The sequence below is a fragment of the Zosterops lateralis genome, assembly GCF_965231275.1.
Source record: "Zosterops lateralis genome assembly, chromosome: 8".
Taxonomy (NCBI): domain Eukaryota; kingdom Metazoa; phylum Chordata; class Aves; order Passeriformes; family Zosteropidae; genus Zosterops; species Zosterops lateralis.
The window spans coordinates 20,562,729-20,578,380 of NC_139768.1; the positions used below are offsets into that span (position 1 = coordinate 20,562,729).

Sequence of the window (15,652 nt, forward strand, 5' to 3'; positions counted from 1 at the left end):
AGTGCTGGGGCCACTTCCCACACTGGTACCTGTATCCCTTTATCTTGTTTGCACAGTTTGGAGTGAGATCATGCTTTAGTCACGCTCTGTGAACACTGGATGAGCTTTCAAGGGGCTCTGTGCTTTGACCCTATCTGATGTCTCCCAGGTATTTTCCATAATCAAAGAGGTCTCTGTGCTCTGCTGTGTACACCTGACTAAGAGGGCAATGAGCACAGCATGTGCTTCTGCTTTTGTTATCATTTACCTGGGACATTCTAGCAACATGGTCACATTTTCTCCTTTATTCTAAAGGCAGTAAAATTAAACACAGACAAAGCAAATCACAGAACTAACAAATCACACACTAAACTCTCCTGCTGCCTCTCGTACCTCTGTGGCCTTTTCCCCTGGATTACTGTGGTGTGTGTAGACTACAGCAGTGACTGGGAGAGAGCAGTCTCCTGGTTGAGAGCAAAGTCTCTCCCAAGCCTGTAAGACACCTAGAGTAGAAGATACCTAATGCTATGAAAACAGAATAGTAGTGCATTCTTCAGGGATATTATTTTTCCACAACTTTAACATAGCACCAAACCTGTTTGGATCCATCCCATCAATCTCTGTTCAGTTCATTAATTGCTTCATTTATAAAAGTGTTTGAGCATTTACTTCACATAAACCTGTATTACCTGTGTTGCATCATTAAAATCCAATAAATCAAACATTTTGTGATACTTCCTGCATTATTGTTATGAAAACAGCCTTGCTAAATACTTCATTTGGCAGAAGAATATATGCTACTTTTTCATTTAACATTTCTGAAGAGAACTGAAATAAATCTCAGTTTAAGTGATCTCTACATGGCTCCTCAATCTAGAAAGTGTTTTAAGAATGCAGGACCAGATACATGACTGTACTAAAGTACCTAACTAAACTGTCCATGGATCTTTGCAGAGAAGGGTGATGTTTTCACATGAGCTATGAGCCTAAGTCTCCTTAAAATAGAACACTTAAACATGCAGGCTTGCTGAGTGTCTCTCAAAGTCAATCAACTGAAACATCTGAATGCTAATACTCACCTGAGCAGAGCTGCTCACATGGGTGAGTGTTTGCAGGAGGCAACACTTCAACAACATGGACAGGCATTGTTCAAATAATTCATTTACAATTCATTTAGTTCGTATGGGAACCAACAAGGTTGTTCTGTGATGATATTTATTTGTTTATTTATTTAGTATTTAGAACAGACTCATTCACATCTAAAGAATCAACAGAAACTTCTATGAATCCTTCACAGCACAGGTTTCTAAATCTAGCTCTGAAAACAACATCTGAAGAATGTTGAAGAAACTTACAGGCTCTTCTGGGTCACATTCTTTGCCTCTTACATACGGATACAATTTTCTTAGAGGAATGCAGTAGCTTTCACAGCTTGTTTGCTTTATCCCTCCCATAATTACTGTTATTTCCTTCTAACTTCAGAAGTCAAGGTGTCTCAGAATTGACATATTTCAGAATTAGTTACAGCACACATGAGATATCTTAAAATTCTGGCAATTAAAGTAACAGTATTTACAAATTCTAAACTTCATTCATGCTAAGTACCACATCTTAAATTACTGCTCCTCTTTAAACTCAGGAGAAGCTCAGCATAAATTACAATATCACAAACATATTTAGAACTTGACCTGACCTTGCAATCTGAAATCAAAGGAACCTTCTGGTGGCCTGGACTCTTTTCAGGTCCATCTGTGAAAATGGCACTGTGCCACTGCTTACAAGGTGGGATGCAAGATTCAACAGTGCACAGGAAGCAAACCCAGGGCAGGCAGCAGCCCCTCGAACAGGAACTACAGCTATGCACAGCCAGGAGAAATCACACAATAGCCCTTTTTTTTTTTTTTTTTTTTTTCCAATTAATATTAAGCAAAAAGCGAATGCATGGAGTAGCAAGCTGGTCAAGGCACCTGAGAGCAGATATATACATCTCTATTTCTCATGAGATGAAATCCTGTTCATATCAGTTATAGCCAGAAAAGGTGAAAATTGTAAAAACTTGATCTTATTCTTGGACTTTTCATACGATTTCAGGCAAAATATCTGCCTTTTCCTGCCCTCATGTCTTCTTTGTGCAGAGCTAAAAGAATACTGCTTAGCAATGTTGTAAGACATTTTAGATAAGCAAAGATGGAATACATGGATACAGGAATGATGCAGCGTTCTCTGAAGCCAGTTGGAAGCTTCTCACTGATTTAACATATTTTGAATCAAGCCTGGAGCAGTAGTTATACTGTGTATGAAAAACACCTCAGACAAAAATAATTTAGGTCAACATCTTTCAAATGGCTAAATACATGATCAAGTTTACTTAGATTTGTGGAGTTGCACATCTGCACAGAAATTTGCAGGTTTAGTATTAGATAGGCATCTTTCCAGAGGCAAGCCCTGAAGCTATGAAAACCACTGCTCAGTGGAAAGGCTCTGTAGAAGTCTTCACTCTCACTGTGCTGTTATTGCCTGCTAAAAACTTTTTTTTACCAGAGTTAATGGCAAATGAGTAATTTTTCATAACTAAAGATTCCTTTCTGTAAGAGAAATCCAAGGAAGAGCACTGATCTCTGTTGCCTTGACAACATTTTCTGAAACACTCAAGCATTAAAGTATCCAGTGTGCTCAAGAAAGTTGAAATATCTATTTCACATTGGACATTTACCACATTTATTGTGTTGGCATGCACTCATCTGTCATCTGTGAGTATTTGTCACTGAAAGCAATGTGCCAAATAATACATCAGAAATATCTGAGCTGACTTAAATGCACATTGGTATTTTTCTTGCTTATTTCTATGGCTTCTGAAAGTTGTTACATCTATGGCCTAGGAAAAAAAGAGCATTCTTCCATGATTTGTGGATATTAGCAAAATAACTCCTGTCTTTCCCCTAATGCATTTCTTAACTGAGCAAAGGGATCATCTCCACAGAGTGGCTGGGGGGAGTCTGGCCTTGAATGTCAGAGTCTGAACCCAAATTTTGGCTTTTCTGATGGGTTTTGTTGAGGGTGCTCCAGGAGCACAGCGTAGCTGCTTCTGAGGCGAAGACTTTTAGGTTCACATGAGGAGCGGCTGTCTCTCTTGCTGGCCTCTTGTAGGAGACAAAAAAAATCTGACTTTTTCAGAGGTGCTAAAGCCATACTGTGGGACAAAATAAGCAGGAGTTGCAAGTCTAAAATGTTGCAAAGAATCTCAATTTCTCTTTAAATAAAAATAAACAAATAAGTGAAACAGGCTTTTACTGGAGAAATAAGCAGCCCCAGCCTCTGTGAACCCAAAGCTAACTTTCATGCTTTTGTCTCCCTTCAGTTTTCCTACAGACTGCCCTAGATGTAATCACAATAAGCAGAAAATAAAGCAGCACCAAAATTGCTTGCTGCTAATCGCTTCTGATCCATTAGAGGGAAGTGTTTGTACACAATGTACCATATAATTCCCTTCAATCTCTTCTAATAATTTCTTTGGATGAAGATGATGAGAAAGCATACTCTGCTTCTGACATAATGAATTATTTTATTGAGAGATAAAATGAAATGTACTGACCACTATGTTTACTACAGGACATTTTCTACAATCATTTTTATTAACAAAATACAAAGTGTTTTGGGGTTTTTTCCAACTGCATTTTAGTAGGTATAATTTGGGCTGGGTAGACATAACCTCTACCTAGACAATTCCTGTAAGTGTGCTACTTCACAGCAAGAATATGGTTTCCTTCTCAAGGGGGAAGCAGCAGGACAAGACACAACCCACATGATATAAATCATCAAAACCACCCAGATTTTCCAAAGAAACAGATTGCCAAAGAAAACAAAGAGGGAAGATGGTAATCCTCCTGTGAGAATCTCAAGCTTCATCTAAATTAAAACTTCAGGTGAACTGAAAGGTTGTGGGTGATTTCCAGTACAGGATAAGGAGATTGTTAATTGTCCTGCCTCAAACAGGTCTGCAGCCCTCTCTGAACTGTGGCATCCTGTTCTGTGAATTATCTCCTGTGGCCCCGTGGCTGCTTCCGATCTCTCATCTCTGTTATTACCAGAGGATTTATGTCGTGCTCTGACCCCATCCTTTAAATGACCTCTCCTGCCCAAAGGGGACACATGTGCTGACACATGCTTTTCTCTTCATAGCTTTTGACTTATTAGTTCCTTGAGTCATATTTAGAGGCAGTATGTACTGTTTAGTCCTGCCCCTTTGGAACTGTGCATCTCTGACAGTGACAAGCCAGGAAACAAGCCCACAGTTCTGATAAATTGTTCTGATTGTTGGAAAGTTGATGCTGCTCACCTGCCTCTTCCAAACTTTTCCAGCACCACTTAAAAGACACAGAGTATCTGATTGTCTCTCCTGCATCTGCATTCCCAGATGATACTTGGAGAACTTTAATCATGGACTATCCAAGCTGCTAATACACACTGCAATTCAGTATGGCGACGCAAAGCTGATTTTTTTTGTGAAAATTTCTAATAACTCGGCCAGCCTACATCTTACAGACAGCAGCCAGAGCAACACAACTTCTATAGGCCTTCGAGGAGTTTGGTGTCTGTTGTGTGCTAAGAACCGCTGCTGCCCTCTGCTGCAGTATTTTGGGTTGTGTCTCTGATAACCAGTGAGAGCCACAAATATTCAAGTAAAATTTCTAGTCTTAATCAGAATTTAGCACGCTTTATGCTTCCATTACTGACAAGATCATTCAAGAGCTCTGTTTCTAATTCTTTTAAAAAGTCTGATGCTGCAGGGGCGAGGTCAAATAGAAAAGCTTTATCTTTTATTATCTGATTTTGACACCTCAAAAGAGGGACACCCTTGCAAGAGTTTAGACATGCTTCCTTTCTGCAGCAAATGCTGTCTCATCTTCTGATAATAAATAGCCATAGAAGAATAAGAACTATGAAGTGAGAAACTCACCTTGGGGCCAAAATGAGTACCAAGGTTCTGCCCAGGATACAACTCTGATAACCTGAACATTAGCTTAAATTATGATGGACAGCCAAGTTCCGGATCAATTGAACTAATCCTTCCTTAGTCTCAATTTATCCGGTTCTGATGGGATACAGCTCATGAGCCCTCAAACAGCTAGGTTTCTTCCTCACTGATGCTAAGAAGAGTAACATGATTGCAACCTTCCTATATTCACAGCTACTACACAAAATGTTCCAGCTAGAAACAGTTTATTTCTTCCCAGCTCTCCAAAGACTCCAATAATCTTCTGTCATTTTCATCTGAATAGATTGCATTGCTTATAGATGAGAGCAACTGTCATGTACACTTAAAATAATTTTAGAATTATGTTATGTTTCCCAATATCACAAATCCAATTACTTCTCTCCTGCAGTGCTTCCCGTACAGCATTGCAACTATAGTGTCTCCAATACATAATGCTAAATTGCAAAAACTCATCAATAGACAAGAATAGATAAGCAGATGGTGGCAGGCCAGAAGAAGAAAGCCAGAGACACAGCCTTCCTACTCAGGGGAAAACTCAGGCTGCTCTCAGTAATTATCTGCGCAGGTCTCCAAAGGAATTAGATACACATTTCAAAGGAGGCAGGCTAAGAGTCTGGCTAATGAAAGAACTGTGCATCCCTCCAGTGCATCCCTCCAAGTGCACAGGGTGTCCACACAAGCTCTGAGTCCCTCATGGTGACTGGTTAATATTCTGAATGCTGAAGTAGAGAAACCTCCACAACTAAAACCACAATACCATTCTGTGTCAATCCTGAAACTTCTTACAATAGGGCTGACACAGTGTTATGTTTGTAGTAGATGGGACATAAAGAAGAGAATCTGTAACACACTTTCACTAGCAACTTCCAGCTGCTTTTATTTTTTTGTGACACTTTCAGGTTTATTTTCAGTTATTCACTGAAAAACATACACTCCAGCTCCTAAATTGAACTCAAAGCTTAGGTTCTTTCCACTAAGCAGAGTTTCCTACAGAGACAAGAGATAAGTTTTGCTTCTCATATCTCAGTGACAAGGAAGGTCCTCTGCATTTTGGCCCCTTAAACAATTCAATAATGATACAGAGGAATCCATGCGTAGTTCAAGGATTCCAGCTCAAAGGGGACTTACCATAGCCATGAGAGATGGAGATCGGTACTGACATTTCTAAAAAGATTTGACTGGTTTCAATGAGAATGTTGAGGACTCCAAATAAGAGTCAGCAAAGGAGATCGTTCAGATGGTTTCTGCCTTTTCATTTCTGAACACATAATTTACCTCTCCAGCACATTTCTCCCTCTCACCTTCTCAGCATCATTCAGATAATGTGTAAATCTCACCTGGTAACTTCTGACAAACTTATGGTTGCCAAAGGTGATTCCAGTACTCAAATTACTTCCGTAAATATATGAAATCTGACACAGCATAAGCAGTGCAATAGGCTTTGCAGATCACCATGAAAAGAGAAAAATAGAAACCACAGATCCATAGAAACTAGTGCAATTAATTCAATATCATACACTTTTCCTGATGACTGCAAAACTAAAACACTGAAAATAACTCTGAAAATCAGCAACTTTGTTCTAAAATCAGCAGGAAGCCTTTCTATGAGAATTTTTGTATTCTCTGCAGTTGTATAAGGACATAATGGGTGGCTCAATTCTTCATAAAATCTAGTTCACAAAACACCTACCTCTAGCACTTTCCCAGTAATGAACTGGTGACATGCTTCACACTTGACTCCAAAAAGAACTTGGTAATCCTTTTCACAGTAAGGAGCACCATCTCTGAAAAAGAAAATTCACAAATGACAAACCACTTCTTATTAAGCAGGTTACAGCATGATTTACTTCCTTTGTCTTCAGTTTGGAACTCCTACACAGAGACACAGGTAAATAGGGAGAGTTCAAGGGAAACACATTGTAGTGTAAGAAACAAAAATCGTATCCTCACTAATGCCTCTTATAATCATTCCTTAAATATCCATCAAGAGAAGGCATCCAGGACAAACTACTGAAATAAACCTTCTTCTTTAGAGCAGACTCACTACACCTACAGGTGGTGCAGTTCCAAGGAATCAGTGTAACTGTCCCTGGGGGTGAGAGGAGATCACAGGCTATCACAAGCAGACAGTCTTTGTTCACTTCAGGAAAAAAACACCTTTGGTAGACTGCAAGACTATAAGCAGTTACTTTTAAGTGTAAGGTAATGTAGTGTTTTAGTATAAACATACAGTGTAAGTGGAAACACTAGTCAGCCTAGGAACATTTCTCAGGCACCAGATTTTTTTTTTTTTTTTTTTGAGAAATTACAGATGCTACTTCTTATAAATACTGTGCACACCTGAATGACAGGTTTGTGAAATGCACATTGTTTCCTTATTTTTTCTCTTTGTTATATACTTGAAGAAGGACAAAGAAACTGTATCTTCATTTCCTCTCTTTTATCATTTTCCTATTCTCTTCCTCTACTCTTTCTTTCACTCAAAACCCTCTTCATTAGTTTTGCAAATGGAGATGAGAAATCAATGTCAGGTCAATCACATCATCACATTTATTCTGTTATCTGGCAAAGGTAAGAAATGGACAAATTCCTACTTTTTTCTCAAAATCATATGTTGGAAAGCAAAATGACACAGTGCTTTATCTGGCTACTACAGAAAACACACACAACAATCCACCTAATTCTCTATGTGAATATGGAGTATTTAATACCATAATAATACCTCTTTCAGACTGGTATTAAATATAGACTGGTATCATTAAACATCACCTTTCAGTTGTACTTTGCAGTTCACTTTCCCACTTCAGCTCTCACTGGGAACAAAGACTTTGGTGTACATGAAAAGGTGGTTAAAATAGGACTTCCAGATATGAATTTTGCTGCAAGCTCTTCTCTGCTAGCAGCTAAAACTGTTCAGCCACGAGTTCAGAAAAGAAGCAGAGGTTACTCACTTGCTGATGTATTCCCCAGTTAGGACCTTCCCACAGGCCTTGCACTTAAAGCACCCCAGGTGCCACTGCTTATCCAGGGCTAGCAATGCTTGTCCATTTTTGATGTCTCTTCCACAGCCAGCACAATCTGCAAACAAGCAAACAAACCAATGCATTTGTGGTCAACTCCTTGGTTCATTAACCTTAATTAACTGCCCACCTGTCCCAGCATTTGGTAGCCAAAGGGATGAAGTACACAGCAGTGCAAAAGTACATCTTAAAATTAAGTACATCTTAAACCCTTCCTGGGTCCTGTACAAAGACTCACTCTTTCTCATGACAGACACACCCAATAGAAGAGGGAAAGAACTTCTCTTTTTCATGCTGTTTGTGATGCAAAGACCACCTGGCAAGATCTCTACAAACTTCAGATTCTGTCAGGAACAAGCTACAAAAAAAAACCCTCACGGCAGAGAGTTCCTGTCTTGTACATCAGTCAGTGTTTGTGGTTTTGCTTTCAGGCAGACCTGAGCTGAGGCCGGGAGCAGCGGCGGGACCGGCCGGTCCCCGTTGGGTGGCAGCAGAGCCCGCGTGTGGCACAGCCGGGCGGGGACAGCCGGGCGGGGACAGCCGGGCGGGGACAGCCCTTCCTGCAGCCACAGCCCGGGGACTGTGCCGGGGGCTGCGGGCAGGGCACGCTGTCCTCCGCCCGCAGGTGTGCGAAACTGCACTTCTGCTCTCTAATCGGCAAAGGGACTCTCAGGAATTCTGGTACTTTCCTGGCAGTCACTTTGCACTGCAGTCCTGGAGGACCCTGATGGCAGAATGGAAACCAGAAGCCAGGGGCGCTCTGTCCCAGGGGTGCCACAATGTCTCGTGTTATATCAGCAATCTCCAGCTCAGCCCCAAGCTTCCAATCCTCTCCCTTCAAACATAAAACAGTCAAAAAGATTTCCTGTTAAGGGGCAGTCCAGCGCATGTAAGATCTGAAGAGACTGATGTGGCAGGCAGCACTGAACTGCAAGGGTTGTGCTTCTGTGCCCAGCCTCAGGGGACAGAAGGACCCAGGGAGGGGAGGGCTGGAAGCCCAGTGAAGTGGAAAGGGAATGCCCATCAGCTGAGGCACTCATGGAAGGCACAGAGGAGACAGCCTGGAACAAAGGATTTTCCAGATACTATTATATCCCCAGACTTGGTGTTCCTTTGGTAATGCCTGAAACATCAAATAATGACAAATGGAGAACTGAGCAATCTGAGCTGCTAAAGCTCAGGCAGCAGGGAAGGGTTCACCCTGGCTCCAATGCTCAAGCTGACTCAGCAGGTACAGCCCGAAAACCTTCATCTCCTCATGGCTTTAAACCCAGGCAACACCATGCCTTGCAAATGGGCAAGTCCAAGTTTATTATCACAACTGATAATGAGAGCAGAGTCAGGCCTTTTGACTAAAGGGCATGACTTTTGTTTGTTGGATAATGGGCCAAAAGAACCCCAAATACGTGCTGATATCCAGGAATCCACCATTTGCATGTCCCTCTGCCTATCAGCATTCTTCTTGTTCTCAAATGCCTTAAAAAAGGAGGGGAGGGGGACTAAGCACAGTGGTATCTTGTGACAAAATATGAGTCACGGACTTTTGACACAACTTGGACTTGAAAAGCCACACTGAGATGTCCTAATACCAGGACTTTGCTCTAGAGGACATATGTTACAAGCTGAAATCATGAAATGATAAGGAGTGACACCATGTAATGTATCCCTCTGCTTTGCCATGACAGCTGAAGGCTCCATGCCAGTCTGTGATGACAGCAAAGGCTGGAACAGGTCACCAAGGGAGGCTCTGGAATTTCCAGCACAGGGCTGAGGAAGGGACAAACACGTGTCAGAGTGGCATTGGCATGCTGATCTTTGCTTTGGGAAGGATACTACATCATCTCTTGAGGTCCCTCCCAGCCCTCATTCTCTTAAACTAAATTTGAAACCATGCAACATGACTGTGAGAACAAATGAGATCTTCCCCCCAGTCCCAGTGTGTGCTGAACTGCAGTTTTAGCACAGCACCCATTTCTCAGCTCCCTAGCACTACTGCTTCTTCCTAGTGTGCCAGCTTCCAAAGCTGACCTGGGGCCTGTCACACTGTGATGCATTCCCTGCTATATTTTCCTTCAAAAAATCGTGTATTTTCCATGCTTTTTAAAATTTTTATCTACAAAATTTCAGTAAAGCTGAAATTTCTGTGAAGCTGAAATTTCTCAGAAATGGAATCAATAAAGAATTTTAAAACACTTGATTTCCGAGGCAGTGGGAATAGGGGAACTGCCTTGCACAAAAGGTCTACCTTTGGACAAAAGGTCCAGCATCTTTATTGATGCCAAAACCAGATACATGGGGGAAGAAGGGATCCATGAAATACCTCTGACTGTTTAATTACTTCTTTATAAAATCACAGTAAATCTGAGCAACAGATTGAGTATTGTGCTTGTGTTTAATACAAGGGGTTGGCAACATCCTTTTATTATTTTATAGCACGAAGGACATCTATACTCTTCCTGGGTTCCTTGAAGTGTTTTTGCAAAAGGAAATTACCATAATTTCCATTCTGCTAATACAACAGACACATTGAATATCTAGAATCAAAGTAAACTAATAGCCCAGTACTGTCGTATTAGGCTGAGATGGCTTTTAAATAAATCTGATTTTAATTCTGGCAAAACTGTTGGGCATATACATGAAAAGCTAGCAATTATCATTATCTCCTGAAATAGAAGGCAAATAGGGCTGGGCTGGGCTAAGAAAAGACCATTTGTTCATCCAAATTCTACAAATAAAAGCCAGTATGATCTCAGGCCTGCATGAGGCACATTTAAGCCCTTGGCTGAATGTCATCAGCGAATGCAGGCAGGATCTCAGTATCACATTAAGCACAATCTGTATCCATCTAACCTATAACCAGCACATGCTGCAAATAAAAGCACTATGAGGTAAGAATAGTGGTCCACAACCATATGCCAGAGCAGACTGAAAAATCTGACAATCCTTCCCAAATTTGTGTACAATGGTTCCCACCACAGTGCTCTCTGGCTTCATACCTGGGTCTAACAGACTGCACCCCTTGAATCTCAGCTTTCTGGCATTTTCTTTTTGCCATGTAACCTGGATTCTTCCTTACTTACTGTGATGTTCCTTGCACATCACAGATTCAGCAGTGCCAAGATAACAAAGAGGAGGAGGCGGACAGTGCAGTGTGCTGGTTAAAATGCAGAGTGAGCAGTACAGTTCCCCTATGCACTTAAATATATGTCATATTTGACAGGTCTGGGTACAAAAGAAAATGCCTGGACAAAAAGACTGTGCTGTGGAGTCAGCCAGCCCAAAAGCATGGCAAGGTGGGGGAACAGGGCAAGCCACTATAGTATGATATATGAGTTAGACCCCCACTCTCCAACCACCTTTAGCAGCCCCACTAAAAGACACAGGTCAGGCTGAGCTGCCAGCCCTGACACCTTGCTTGTAAAGATATGAGAAAATGTGTTTCCCTTTTTAGCATCTGCACACCCCAGACATCCAGGAGTGAAGCATCCTGCACAGCAAGCCATTTGTCACTGTCTAAATTAAGCAGTGGATTTTCTGCCTTTGCCTCCCTCCCCTGCTCTCAGCCAATAGTGCACAGGTGAGCTCAGAGCTGATCCAGCTGGATTAACCCTCAGCTCACAGAGTTGGACTTTACCCACTCCCATTTGGGTTGCTTTAGAAATTTAATAGCAAATATACTTTTATCCCACATTCTCTGCTCATCCCATATGATTTATGAAAGAGAAACCATCTCTACGTGCTTTTGTCCTAATAAAGAGGGTTATGCAAAGTCATGTGAATGATTACACCAACTCTGCTCCATGCAGGGTTAGCTCTGTGAACAAAGCTAATGGCAGTCTGATTTAATGATGAATAATTAAGTCACCACAGAGTTCATTTCAATCCTGATGGCCATCAGAAGCACATATCTAATAGATAAAGTCTGAAGCTGCCACGACCCCCCCAAGTCAAAGGTATTTTGTACTCTTATTACACTCCTTTTGTAACTATTTCCCCTCCTTATAAAACATTGATACATGAGCTTTAAAAAGGCAGCACCAGCAGGCTTCTGCTCTGAAACAGGAAAAGCAGGGAAGAACTGAGGGGATTTTTGTTATTATTTTAATACTTAAACAATAAAATTTCACTGGACTTACATAGAAATGCATTGTTAAACATAGCTGGACCTAAAGAGCAAGTGATGAAAGTGATGGAAGTGATGAAAGAGGCAAATATTATCACTGGAGTCAAGGTCAAGAAACCTCTGAGTATAAATAGCTCTTATTCACCTTGAATAACAACTTACATCCCAGCAATTCTGTGGTAATTTGAAGGTTGTGCAATTACAATTTCTCATAGAGGTAGGGAGACCAGAGGTTTTTCTCAGTCACCCTTTAACCACAGATCAGGCAATGCCTTCAAAAGCCTTGCTTTAAAATTGAAAGGTTTGATGATATCATGCAGGCTTTTCCAGATCTTCAAGATATTTCTGTCAAAGCTAAAAATACAAACTCACTATGTTCACAGCATGACAAGTGTTTTCAAAGTTTAAAGCATAACCATTTGGTCATTTGGACTGTGTTAAGTCCTGGAAGTCAGAGAAGGACATACAATATTGGGAATTTTACGTGCAAGATTTGAATCTGAGCACGTAACTCAGGAAACCTTCTGCCAAACTCCTTCTCTTTGCCACTGCAAGGATGGGAAATGTTTGTCAGAACAAATACGCTATTGCCCTTTTGCTGAAGGCAAAACAAACCCACTTAGGCAGCCTTGTACTCCTGAAATCTAACAATAAGAGGCTGGGTACATACAATGGAGGGAAATTAATTTCCCGTGGGAAGTGCAGTATAGCTTTGACAGTTTATTATAAATGGCAAGTTGGGAAAAACTGATATTTTCAAAACAAGGAGTTGAAGGAAATAAAACTATTTTAGCTGATTAAATAGGGAAAGAAATCCCAATTACATGAACTGGCATTCTTTGCTTGCAGCACAAGTCTCTGGAACCATCTGAGTATCCAACACTGACTTGTCTTTTTAAGAAACACATTACTGTACATCTTGGATGTATAATTAGACCAGTCACCAGTGCTGTTCCCCAGGGACCAGTGTGGGGCGCAGTCCTCTTTAACATCTTTATTCATGATCTAAACTGCACCAGGGTAGGTTTATGTTGGACATTAGGAAGAGTTTCCTCAGAGAAAGGGTGATTAGACACTTGAATGGAGGGCCAAGGGAGGTGCTGGAGTTGCCATCCCTGGAGCTGCTCAAGGAAAGCCTGGACTCAGTGACCCAGTGCCATGGTCTGGTTGACACAGAGGTGCTGGGGCATAAGCTGGGCTCAGTGATCTCAGAGATCTTTTCCAACCTAAATGATTCTGTGATTACTGTAAATTGCTGTTTCATCACCTTATTTAATTTGAACTGATTCAGAAGGTTGAATGCTCTTCCCCAACTCCAGTTAGGCCTGTATTGACTTAAATGTTTAACAAAGAAAGGCAATTCCTTATTTCCACATCTTTCTATTCCTCATTCCCAAAGAAGACCAAACCAAATGACCTGTTGACACATTACTCCTGAAATCTGTCCCTGATAAAATCATATCACCAAGTTAACCTTTTTCCACTATATCAATTCCAGTTCCTTCTTCAACCTAATCTTTCACACAGGTATCTGAACTGAGAATGAGAGAGTAGATGAAACAGGAGGAGGAAGAAAGAGCAAATATACTACATGCAAGGAAAGAGAAGAAATTTTAATGGTCCTATAAAAGAAAGATGAGGTTTTTGCATTTCCCCATCTCATCACCCCCAGAGCCCCACCTGTACTCTACTACCCTAAAGGATAAACCAGGACTAGGTATAAGCTGAGGTCAGTCTTTTATTCCATCATTTCTTTTACCACATTTCAGTACTCAGGTAGCTCCAGCTGAATTCAGTCACAATTCCCACTCACAGTACCCCAAGGGAATTGCACCATTATCTCAGAGCTTCATTGTTTAATACCCAGTTCATGGACAGCACATTGTGTCTCTTCATTTGCAGATATTTGGAAAATTTTCAACCGTTATTCTTGGAAAACAAGCAATTCCAATAGGGTGCAAACTCCCTATAATAGGAATGAAACTTATGACAACCTTTAGGAAGGTTTTTATGCCCGGATAACATATGGCAAACTAAGGTCTAGCTAACAGCTAATTCACTTCTCACATTCTTTTGAAGTGACCTCTGATTCCTGACTTACTACCTGGCAGGCTCTCTGAACAAGACAATTCCCAGATACTCCTGTCCCTGGGGATCTCCTCTATAGTTGTGTTCTCCAGGCTAGTGATCCCTCCTCATGCAACACCCATTTACTGTGGAATTCCTTGCACCTCCCCCAGAACTTCCTTTGGAATTAGCTTTTGAGTAGCACTCCTCCAGTAAAACTAAGGAGATGGATGTGTTTTGATTTTCAAGTTCAAGATGGGGTTACACTTAGGCAAATAAGAACTGATACATATTTAGTACTCTCAAATTTACTGTAACACAAAAGCATCCAAAAGAAATGGGGAAACTGGACTGCAAACACCTTCCTGAAGAACAGTTATTTTTTGAAAGGAATTTTCTGAGAGAAAACTCATAAATCAGAAACTTCCTGCCCTGCCACAACTATATTTTAAAAACAGTTGCTGCTCTATCTCTATCACCCAGAAGTTAAGTTTCTAACAAAGCTTCTATTCCTCCAGAGAAGAATCTATCACAATTTATAAAAGTATCATTAAAACAGTAACATTAAAATATTAGTCCTTATAAACTAGGAAATAGCAGAGCAAATGGAGGCTACTTAAGTAATTTACCCATTTTTCTGAGGGAGGACATAAAGTGAGGACTAAAATTAATCCTAGAAAGTAATTCAAATTATGAAAATGCCTCAAAAACTGCAAGCACTCTTCAAAAGAATAAATCATCTTGAAACAATCATACAAATTGTCCAGTGTCATGAAAAGAATTGCATATTCTTAGGCACAATCTATTGGCTTTTGCTAGAGAGGAACTCTGCTTGGGTTTGCATAATTTCTTTGAACTTTTATCATGTCATGAACCTTGATTTACTTCTTTTCTTCTTAGAAGGGGGATGGGGTAAAATTTTAGACCCACTGTATGCTGTATGAAGTCATAAAGGTAGCTGCTCTGCAAGGTTATTACAATCAAATTCAGACTAAAGAAATGGAGAATTAAATAGTGACATTTAAAAAATAAAGGATTTCACTGAAAATTGGAATTTAATGTTTTAATTAAATTGAAGTTAAAAATGGGATCCGAAAACACAGGGAATAAACTTGCTTTCCTTTTCCTATTTATGAGCAAAATTAGGGTATATAAGATATGCTGCTTTAAAAAATGTTAAGGTCATGGTGATCCAAAGTAAATAGTTTTATAAGCTACAGACTCTTGAAAAATATAAATTCCAAAACTGAAATATATTTTTAATACATTTACATTCTTCATGTGTCTAGAAAATTTCTGAAAGTAAAAAATATCCACAGATACTTTATGCATTCTAAATAAAATTTCAACTTTCATTCAAATACAGTTTGACAACTCATTAGCAAAAATAGTTGTTAGGGAAAAATATAAATGCTAAATAATATGAGGAATTTATGCAGAGCTATATTAGTTTAAGTAGATGTGTAC

The 15,652-nt window shown here is 40.3% G+C and overlaps 1 protein-coding gene across 17 annotated transcripts in view; it reads right to left on the bottom strand.

Moving 5' to 3' along the window:
• ABLIM1 (actin binding LIM protein 1) overlaps window positions 1-15,652 on the bottom strand; it is a 188,314-nt gene that overhangs the window by 61,353 nt on the left and 111,309 nt on the right. For all 17 annotated transcript variants that reach the window (XM_083866620.1, XM_083866625.1, XM_083866616.1 and 14 more), the window contains exons 5-6: window positions 7,927-8,053; window positions 6,666-6,759 (exon numbers count right to left, since the gene is read on the bottom strand). In XM_083866620.1, coding sequence (XP_083722746.1) covers window positions 6,666-6,759; window positions 7,927-8,053 — 221 coding nt within the window. The remainder of the gene's footprint in view (window positions 1-6,665; window positions 6,760-7,926; window positions 8,054-15,652) is intronic.